General features: G+C 40.7%; 2 protein-coding genes across 6 annotated transcripts in view; one reads left to right on the plus strand and one right to left on the minus strand.

Moving 5' to 3' along the window:
* kdm8 (lysine (K)-specific demethylase 8) overlaps nucleotides 1-3,055 on the plus strand; it is a 3,257-nt gene extending 202 nt beyond the window's left edge. Inside the window, exons 1-7 of the mRNA XM_060897220.1 lie at nucleotides 1-462; nucleotides 605-777; nucleotides 950-1,082; nucleotides 1,182-1,229; nucleotides 2,395-2,544; nucleotides 2,633-2,725; nucleotides 2,856-3,055. The exon at nucleotides 1-462 is cut by the window's left edge and continues 202 nt beyond it. Coding sequence (XP_060753203.1) covers nucleotides 16-462; nucleotides 605-777; nucleotides 950-1,082; nucleotides 1,182-1,229; nucleotides 2,395-2,544; nucleotides 2,633-2,725; nucleotides 2,856-3,020 — 1,209 coding nt within the window. The 5' untranslated portion in view covers nucleotides 1-15 and the 3' untranslated portion in view covers nucleotides 3,021-3,055. The remainder of the gene's footprint in view (nucleotides 463-604; nucleotides 778-949; nucleotides 1,083-1,181; nucleotides 1,230-2,394; nucleotides 2,545-2,632; nucleotides 2,726-2,855) is intronic.
* A 1,322-nt stretch (nucleotides 3,056-4,377) lies between these two features.
* On the minus strand, nucleotides 4,378-8,348 carry nsmce1 (NSE1 homolog, SMC5-SMC6 complex component). Of its 5 annotated transcripts, none has more exons than XM_060857269.1 (8): nucleotides 8,331-8,348; nucleotides 7,079-7,235; nucleotides 6,858-6,979; nucleotides 6,701-6,778; nucleotides 6,414-6,560; nucleotides 5,881-5,997; nucleotides 4,838-4,964; nucleotides 4,378-4,748 (listed from the first exon to the last, which is right to left on the minus strand). In XM_060857269.1, exons 2-8 carry the CDS (start codon nucleotides 7,194-7,196, stop codon nucleotides 4,651-4,653), a joined length of 807 nt encoding a protein of 268 aa, XP_060713252.1. In that variant the 5' UTR covers nucleotides 7,197-7,235; nucleotides 8,331-8,348; the 3' UTR covers nucleotides 4,378-4,650. The 5 variants fall into 5 exon arrangements, with proteins under 5 accessions (XP_060713252.1, XP_060713254.1, XP_060713250.1 ...); XM_060857271.1 differs by lacking the exon at nucleotides 8,331-8,348 and adding an exon at nucleotides 8,033-8,296 and having other exon boundaries at nucleotides 7,079-7,214; XM_060857267.1 differs by lacking the exon at nucleotides 8,331-8,348 and adding an exon at nucleotides 8,033-8,292.
* Between the last annotated feature and the right edge of the window lie 1,969 nt (nucleotides 8,349-10,317).

Raw genomic sequence — 10,317 nt, forward strand, 5'->3', positions numbered from 1 at the left:
ATCAGTGCAGGAGTCATGGATCACGTTTGGAGAGACGTGATTGCAGTGTTGCCTGCGTCTGAACCCGAGTTCCCCCTTGTGTTCAGTGATGTAGTTGAACCCAGTGTGCTGGTGATGTTAGAGCTCAGCAGGAAAGAACTGTACACATCATTCATCTCCTCTTGTATTGAAAAAGCCCAGGTTGTTATTGATTACTCCTGGGAGAAGCTCAACACAGGAACATGGCGAGAAGTGGACAAGGAATGGAGACGTGTTTACTCTTACGGCTGCTTGTTTAAAGCTGTAGGGACGTGTCGAGGAGAGACATCACAAGACAAGGTCCAGGATGCCATAAAGACATGTGACATGGGTTTGCTCTTGGGTGCCTCTGTTATGGATAATGTTCTACAAAGACTTATAGTAGTTCTGAAAAATAAAGTGATTCCTGACAAAGTAGTGGACATGGAACAGCCTTGTCCAAAGGTGATCCTTTACATGATGTGCAGATGCATGAACTCCATCTGTTAATATTGATGATGATGATGATGATGATGATGCTTTTTCACTGGTATAGACGGTCCTCAGACAAAGCTGTATGCTCACTTCAGGTTTTCTCTGTCAATAGAAACTTAGAAAAGAGTGTATCATGAAGCCCATAATCAACCCTGCACTGTCAGTACAGAGGATTCGATGCCCAGCTCTGGAAAGTTTCCGGTCAGGATTTCTGGAGCCAAAGATTCCAGTCATACTCGAGGGAATCATCGACCACTGGCCTGCCTTCAATGAGCACTCCTGGAGGTATATAAAGTGTAAATAAATGCTTTTCTAAGTGTGTATAAGTGTGAACAGTAATCGTAAGCGATAGGAAGGAAATTGATCGAATGACAATAATAAAGCGAGCGACAGCTTTTTTTCGGAATTGAATGATTGCATTGTTAAAATCTGTTTTGTTTTTTTAATTGTGCACAAGTATAGAGTATCTGCGAGCGGTAGCAGGTTTCCGGACGGTTCCTGTCGAGCTGGGATCCCGGTACACTGATGAAGAGTGGTCGCAGAAGCTTCTTACAGTGAACGAGTTCATCGACACATACATTTTAGGCCAAGTACAGTTTTATACCATGTCTATATACCATGATAGTGTATCGGTGTGAAATCACTGGGGCCATTTGTAAAGCTGTGTGTGTGTGTGTGTGTGTTTACAGAGGGAGGCTGTTACAGGATACTTGGCTCAGCATCAGCTTTTTGATCAGGTGACATTCCGTTTTACTGATCTGACTCATCCTGGTTGTGTACTAAGTGTCATAATGTTTATATACACATAAGGAAATATATGAATGGTGACCGTTTCATTTGGTACAATATTTACCGTCAAATCCATTTTATAAACTATAGAATATTTGAACATTTCTGTCTACAACAAGATACTGGAGTCAACTCGAGTCTTATTTTTTAAAAGATCAAGTCTTGAAAGAGAGAGAGAGAGACAGAGACCCTGAGAGTGAAAGAGACAGAGACCCTGAGAGTGAAAGAGACAGAGACCCTGAGAGAGAGAGAGAGAGAGAGAGAGAGAGAGCAGAATCTACTATTTGGTTGGTTCTTGAAAAGAAAGAACACACTGATGATCTCAGGAAATCCAACAGGCCTAAAGACAAACAGAAAACAACTGTAATAGATGAGAAGAATTTTCTCCCTGGTGAAATAAATCCCTACACAACAGCTGACCAGACATATCTGTGTCAAACAGAAGGTATCCAGAATACAGAGGGTTCACCACATGATGTAAACCGTTGGTAAAACAGGAAGATCAGCTTAAATTTAAAAAAACTGGAGCAACATCCTATTGAGAGATGAGAGAAAGATCAACTCGTAGCAGAACGATGGGAAGAGAAGAGCATGGAGAAGAGAAGGAACTGCTCATGGTCTGAAGAACACCACCTCATCTCATGGTGTTTGTGTGTACGACTGACAATGGAACTGGTTTCTTGTGTTTATTGATGATGTGACTGCTGATAAAAGGTGATAATATCTGCTCACCTTCCGCCAAATGCTTTAAAACTCATTGGACGGAGCTTCACAGTGGACATTTCACAGTGAGCTGAAACTAACTGAGCTGCAAAAACCTCATGAACGAGCAGAAAGTGAAGACAGCTGCAGGAAAAACCAGGCAGAACATCACTAGTGAAAAAACCCCAGACAGTTGACTGTAAAGGATTTGTTAAACAGATTAAATATAAAAGCACTTTGAAATAATCTTTATTATTTAATTTCAACATCAGTATACTTTGGTAAACAGCTAAAATAACTTTGACTCCACATGCTGTTGGACCTTATCTTACAGCGTCATGACGTTCAGACTGTTAGTTATTGTCTTAAACTATTAGAACACGAAGCTAACAGTAATCGACGTTCTTCCAGGTGCCGGAGTTGAAAGAAGATATCCGTATCCCCGACTACTGTTGCCTTGGAAAGGGAGATGAAGATGACATCACGATTAACGCTTGGTTCGGGCCAGGAGGGACCATCTCTCCACTGCATCAGGATCCCGAGCAAAACTTTCTGGCTCAGGTAAATGTTAGTGACCGTCTGTGCTGATTTTCTGCAACACACAGTATTTGTTACTTACTGCGGGATTTCGTTCTCCGGGGAATAACAGGTGGTTGGGAGAAAGTACGTTCGTCTGTACAGCACTGATGAAAGCGAGAACCTTTATCCACATCAGTCCAAGCTTCTGCACAACACCAGCCAGGTACACACTACACTCTAAACCTGTTCATCTCTTGAGGCAACCTCGTTTGGGTGGGCGGCATAAATTAATACATGTGCCTTATGATGATGATGATGATGATGATGATGATGATGATGACTTCCTTTCCCAGGTGGATGTTGAAAATCCAGACGTGGTCCAGTTCCCAGACTTCCTCAAAGCCTCCTTTCAGGAGTGTGTGCTTGAGCCTGGTGAAGTTCTCTTCATCCCCAGACAGCACTGGCATTACGTGCGCTCGCTGGAGCTCAGCTTCTCTGTTAGCTTCTGGTGGTCATGATCTTAACTCTCCAGAACTTTTTTTATTTATTTTTTTTTTTAAACCATGAATAAAAAAAATTGTCATTTCTACAGTGTTTAAATCGTACAGGTTATTTTCCAAGCAAAATGTTTCAGTAAACATTTAGTTTTGTAATAATTGTGCGATATGCAGTGTTAAATACGATTCCCTCCACCCGTATCCTAATTTTAAAGCTGCCATGAACAATTAGCCAGAACGTTAAACCCAGCTGTCTCATATTACGTAAGTTTCCACACGACCTCAGACCCCCTTCTATCTGAGCCAGCATTCACTTTTTAGTCCATGACCCTGGTAGGTACTAATTACAGGATACAGGAAACACCACAAGACCTGATGTTTTAAAAATGCTCTGACTCGGTCATCTAGAAATCACAAACTTCCAGAACTGACCGTTCACTGTCTGTCTCATATTTACAGCATTTAGCAGACGCTCTTATCCAGAGTGACTTACATTATCTCATTTTTATACAACTGAGCAATTGATGGTTAAGGGCCTTGCTCAGGGGCCCAACAGTGGGATCAAACTCACAACCTTCCAATTGGTAGCCCAACACCTTAACCACTAGGCTACCACACATCCCACTCCTCGGCTAGTGTCATTGTTGTGAGATCATCAGCGTTCTTCACGTCACAAATACAAAACAAATTTCCTAACGCTACTATGTGAAAGATTTTTTTCCATATTATCTTTCCATTTTATCTATTATCCCAGCTTTGGAGGTTGGGGTCAGAGCACAGGGTCAGATATGTTACAGCACCACTGGAGCAGCGAGGGTTAAGGTCCTTGATCAAGGGCCCAACAGTGGCAGCTTGGCAGTGCTGAGGCTTGAACTCTGAGCCTCATATGAACAACCCAGAGCCTTAATCGCTTGAGCCTCCATATATCCCCATATGTAGATAAAATCCATGCCGGATTCTCCAAAGTACCTAGAAAACCTTGCCAAAGGTCACAATGCCAGGTGTTGACTATGTAGATATTGAGATTTCAATTGAATCCGGTTAGTGAGCGTCACACACACGTCTCACAGGATTACTCTAGATTAGATTCTGCATCTGATTCCACATCATCGACGTAATACCGAAGCGTACGGCTTGGACGTGTCCTGAAACCAACACCGTCAGTTCTAACAGTAAGACTCACTACCTCTCAGCTACTTATTAGGACTAATTATTTGTAAATGGCTTTTGTTATTATAATGATTGAGACTGATTGTTCCTGTTTTATTAGTATCAGGAGGAACTTTATACAGTATTCTCACCTACACACGGTATATCACGTGTTTACTGTAGCCAAGTTAACACGAGGTCCAGCAAATAATCCATTTACCTCGAAATGTTCAAACGATAAACATTCTTTTATTAAATGTATCAAAAATATAAAACAAGAAGCGATGAACATTTGAAGCTGATTGTATAATCCGATAAATTTCCTATTCTGAATATTTACTGTTTTATACAGCAGTTCAGGATATCTATAGTGCAATTGCTTACCGTTGTACATCCTGTACAGCATTTTACTTAAAAACAAACTACACAAAATACAACCACAGTATCACATTTTAATCTCCACTCCAGGCCTGAGATGAGGATGCGGTGTGTGTGTGTGACGTCACAGCCTCCTGGAGCGGCGTGTGGCCAAAGTAGACGGTGTAGAAGCAGACGTCTCTCTGGCAGATGAAGACTGGCTTTGTGACTCCGGCTGGATTTCTGACACAGCGACATGAACAATTACTCAACGTGTCTTAGTGTTTTTTTTTTCCGTCTGCACCAGATCTTTGTGTAATAAAGACTCTTACCGGGGACCTCGTGAGCCCAGAAGACACTGCAGGAAGGGCAGTGTGGGTCGATGCGCCCTTTAAAATATCTGGCAACGCAGTAATAATGCATCTTGATCCCACAATCAGGGTTTTCACAGATTTGGCCCTGGAAATATGAAGCATAGGATTAGTCACCGAGACGTCAGAACATCGTTTAAATATGTTTTCACCAACACTGAGCAGATATCTTGTAGCATGATTTATCAAGGCTATTTTAAAAGGGACGCGTAGACACAAATTAATACTGCGTTTGTATTGGCGTCATTTCCAGCATCAGGATGTAAAAAGGGAAAAACACGGACGCCTCTGCAAAGCGTGTGTTATTTAATAAAGCTCATAAAAAGCTACTACGCTTTTACAGTTACAGGCCTGACAGGCTTTTGTTTCTGTTCGACTGTAGTGACCTTTGAACAAATTGGCTGGCAAACGCTAATCTGAGAGAATCTCTAATCATACCTTCTCAAAAGAGATAAAAAATACAGTGATTAGTATGGTCAGCATTATAGATTAAATCTACCTCGTCTGTATATTAACTCATCTAAAGCCAGTACAGATATAAACTCGTTTAAATGTAGAGAACAACATGAGCGGACACGGGGGAAGGAAGTGGGAGCTGGTGTTTACATGTATGGCGTTTTGTCAGACGCCCTTTTCCAGAGTGACTTTTATCTCATTTAATACAACTGAGAAATTGAGGGTTAAGGGCCTTGCTCAGGGGCCCATCAGTGGCACCTTGGTGGTCAGAAGTCCAGTACCTTAACCACTAAGCCATCACGTCCCCCATGATGACCCTCGGAATTACATACTGAGGGGTGTTTTCTGAGGTAGACTGTGACTGGGCCGTGAAGGTAGTATTATTAAGTTTATGTTGAAATCTACCAGAGGTTCGACCCTGATGATTGTGTTGCACTGGGAGACACTGTGACCTCACAGCTCAGTGTTTGCTTCTCTACATGTTCTCATCCAGCTTCCTGCTACTGAGTGCTAATTCCAGAAGGATCTTCAGCTGGTAGGTCACTCACCTGTAAGACGATGTTGTGGCACACGTGACACACCCTGATGAGGTCCTGGTAAACTGTACGCATATACTGCTCCATCTCGATGATACAACGAGTGCTTAAAGTGTATTCTCCTTGTTTCTGGAAAAGACAGAGACATCAAAAAATATCAATTCATTCTTCACCTTTAACCTTAAACACACGATGCTTCGTTAAAGCCTAAGATAAACTATCTAGGTAACTTTAAATATATTAAATTGATATAGAAATATTCAGTCAGATATCATTCTCCATAATTATGCTCCAAGCTCCGGCCAGTTCCCGATCTAACAGGAATTTCTCTTAATATGTCTTCAACAAAGCCTGAAAGTGTTAAGAAGTGTTATCAGGTCACGAGTGAGTGGCCTTGCTCTCTAAATGAGCTTGATGAGGTAGAACGGGAGATTCACAGAAAGGCAGTTCGCCTGAAAAAGCTACAGCGATGCAATAAAGTCATGAAGAATTGAGGCAAAGAATTGAGGCAAAGAGTTTCACTGTAATCAAGTCAGAAGATATACCTCATTTAACCATTTGTCCTGGACAAACTTATTCAGCACTTGCTCCGTCTCTTTCTTTTTCAGTTTCTTTGTCTGGAGACGATCGGCGCAATTCAGAAGATCGGTGGAAGAGGCGCTACCGTTCTCTGCGTCTAAAATCAGATCCATCTGAGTTGAAAGATATAACCACGACAGGTTAAGCCGAGGAGAAATAAGGTTTGTGGGATGAAATGTAAATAAACATCATTTCGATGGCATTATTTGTTATTGTAACAGAGCCGAAGGTAAGAGGAAGCAAACGTGTTTACCGTTTTCCTGAACAGCTCCAGTTCGTTATCAGCGTAATCAGAAGACATTCTCGTGATGTCTGTTTCGGCCACGTTCACCTGCATGGAGAAAAAGAAAACGGTATGATGTGTTGGCTCACAGCTAAGCCTAATCTACAGAGTTAAACCTCTTCCTGACCAAGGCGTAGTGCTGCGCTCCGTCCTCTTCTGACGTGCCTTTTCTAACGTGCATGAACATGGGCTGAAGGTTAGTATTGATGACGTCGATGAATTCCTCCAACTTATCTGGCAAATAATGAGCTACAAAGAAACAACACAAAAACAAACCTTGTTAGAGGAGTACAAATCAAATAAAGATGGTTCTTTTCTGTATTTCACCACAAACAATAACTTACATACCTCCGTGAGTCTCACAACAATGGCGATAAAGTGCCTTGGCTTGAACACTACTGATTATACCATTCCTCATCATGGTCTGTAAAAACCGCTTATGGCTGTCACCCATAGGACGGGACATTCTGCTGGATCGTCTTCTCTATAAAAGGAATCAGATAAACTGAAAGAAAAAAAAAACTGTTGATGTGGTTTTTGTTTGTGAAACATGACTTTATATTGCACTATAATTTGTGGTGACATGACCATCACACCTTTATGTGTGTGCTGAAAAAAATGTGTCCTCTCTTGCTGTTATAAATAAACACCATCCTTCACTGGAGGCTTTATATACTAGTGAACTGACCGACACTATTATAGGTTATAGAGCTACACAACCAAGTCATGACTCTATTCTATTTTTCCTCATGATTATGTGACGAAAGATACATGATTTAATCCTTGAAGTAGATTTTTGATATATAAGTGTTATATAAGTGTCTGTTCTTTGTTCTGTTGTGATGTTTGGTTCATGTTTTTCCTCTTATTTCAGTCTTAAGCATTATCTCTATGGTCTTGTGTGTGTCTTTTACACAACTGCAGTGTTTTGATCGTCCAGAACAAAAATGACAATAAGCTGTTAATTAGCTGTTAACTATAATTTTTAGCCAACTTTAAAGCTCTATTTCCAGTTAAAATGTTATCTAGCCAGCGATTTATTGATGTATTTCTAAGACACGTTGAACCTGTAGGACATTTTGGATTGTGTTGTTTTTATACAAACAATAAAAAAGCACATAAAACAGAATCATTGCTAATGCTAATGCTAACTTAGAGCTAGTTAGTTATTTTCGCTCTCTATTAAAAGAATAAGTAAAATCTGACATTAAACTGTTAAAAGTTACAGGATATAACACTCTTTATTTCGACAGCTCGTGTTTTGAAGCAATAATAAACTCGACAGCTAACTTGTTTACTTACAGAAGAAGTTTATAACGTCGCATCCGATAATATTAACATGCTAATACACGGCCGTATTTCAAAATGGCTTCCTTAGTGCAGATAGGGCGCTAGAGTGCGCGTGGACTGTTTTATTTTGTGCCCTATGTAGTGAACAAATCTAGGGAGTAACGACTCGTTTGGGACGAGGTCACACATCGCATGAAAATAAACGCCTTCAAGCCGCGGCTTCACACTGCACACGACAAACGACCGCAGATAAACCGGAAGTCATTCATTTCCTATAGAGAGTCACAAGATCGCTGTGTGAGGTACCGACCATCTGCGGATCCGATAATTTTCGGATCCGTTTTGAGTGTTGGATCCGTTAAAAAAATTAAACTTGTGCGACTACACCGCATCCGATATGCCGACCGGATGTGATGTATTCTAATGTTGTCCTATCAGGTTCGTGTGCGCGAGATGATAAGAATTATTGAAAAGTATTAATATTAACTTTAGTAATTTTTAAACTTTACCAAAAACAATCTTTTTGTTTTAACAAAAAGTACATTGTTATTGATAAAAAAAAAGGAATAAATTATTCATATTTATATTGTATTATTTTTAATGTTGTGTCCATGTTTCCTCAAAATTTATTCACGGTCTTTCTGGATTTATTGTTGTATTGATTGTTTGTATTTACTCCTTCATTAATTAATTCCTTCATATATAAATATAAAAACACATAAAATATATATATAATATATATATAAAACACCACCTGACTCGGAGAAAAAGTCTCGGTGAGTATCACCGTTTAGTGCACGAGTTGCGCCTTAATGGAGAACATTTTTTTCACGATCATCTAGTAATGGGTTTTCCGAGACCGCGAGAATTAACTTCTCTCCCATGTTGACGTCTACACGACTATATTGCATATTCCGTGCGACTGTCACTAGGGGGCGAAATCCGACAGTCGTGTCCGTTTGTCGTGTGCAGTGTGAAGGCGGCTTCGGTCCACAAACGCAGCTCAAGTGAATTATTAGTTCATAATTACATTATTAAGTATTTATAAAAAATAAAAAAAAAAGTCTAAAATAAAAAGATACTGAATTATATTACAAATAAAAAAAATGGAGATTTATACTGGAATTTAACCTTTTTAGAGACTTATTTCCAGAATAATTCTACTTTCACACAAGTAAAAAAATATTTTAACTTGTTTAAAAAGTAAAAAGTACTTTTAACGCGTTTTTTTTTTTTTTTGGATCTACATGCAGCTTTCCTGTAATTAGGTGTAATAGATAGACATTAAGCTCGTGAATATTAATGAGACTATGTACATGACCGACAGAGATTGGCTGAGGCCAGACAAGGCGGGTACGTTTAATTGGTGGTGGTCGAAATTTGTATACTGTATACACTTGTAATAGGCCAAAAGTATGTATTCACCTTACCATCAAACCTTTAAGTGCTTTGTTGAGCACCTAGTTTTAGATTTATTCCCTTTCCTGTTATAATCAGCTACATTATTCTCTTCTCAAGTATAGGCTACTTAACTATAGACTCGTATGGACTTTCCTCTTCCATTAAGTATAGACTACTGGTATAGACTAATATGCCATTGCCACAGCCCTTTCTTTAGCCCTCACCCACTTGGATAATAGATACACTTATGTACGAATGCTGTTCATAGACTTTAGTTCAGCATTCAATACAATCATCCCTCAGCACCTGATTGCGAGGCTGAGCCTGCTGGGACTAAACACCTCCCTCTGCAACTGGATCCTGGACTTAGTGACTGGGAGACCTCAGTCAGTCCGGATCGGGAACAGCATCTCCAGCACCACCACACTGACCATTGGAGCCCCTCAGGGCTGCGTGCTCAGTCCACTGCTGTTCACTCTGCTGACTCATGACTGTGCAGCAATGCACAGATCGAACCATACCATCAATTTCGCCAATGACACGACCGTGGTGGGTCTCATCAGCAAGAACGACGAATCAGCATACAGGGAAGAGGTGCAACAGCTAACTACCTGGTGTAGAGCCAACAACCTGTCTCTGAATGTTGATAAAACTAAAGAGAGCAGCGTCTCTACTTCTTACAAAGGCTGAGAAAGGCACATCTCCCTCCCCCCATCCTGACTACGTTTTACAGAGGGACCATTGAGAGCATTCTGAGCAGCTGCATCACTGTCTGGTTTGGGAACTGCACCATCTCGGATCGCAAGACCCTGCAGCGGATAGTGAGGACAGCAGAGAAGATCATTGGAGTCTCTCTTCCCTCTATCATGGACATTTACACCACACGCTGCATCCGC

The sequence above is a fragment of the Tachysurus vachellii genome, chromosome 21 (assembly GCF_030014155.1).
Source record: "Tachysurus vachellii isolate PV-2020 chromosome 21, HZAU_Pvac_v1, whole genome shotgun sequence".
Lineage (NCBI taxonomy): Eukaryota > Metazoa > Chordata > Actinopteri > Siluriformes > Bagridae > Tachysurus > Tachysurus vachellii.

What these genes read in the sequence shown, in the direction of transcription:
- nsmce1 (XM_060857266.1), bottom strand. Translation starts at nt 7,383, where the DNA reads ATGGTGTTTATTTATAACAGCAAGAGAGGACACATTTTTTTCAGCACA. An exon ending in TGGAGCTGTTCAGGAAAACG is followed by an intron (nt 6,561 to 6,700) that starts GTAAACACGTTT and finishes CTTTCAACTCAG; the next exon opens with ATGGATCTGATTTTAGACGC. An exon ending in CTGGGCTCACGAGGTCCCCG is followed by an intron (nt 4,749 to 4,837) that starts GTAAGAGTCTTT and finishes TCGCTGTGTCAG; the next exon opens with AAATCCAGCCGGAGTCACAA.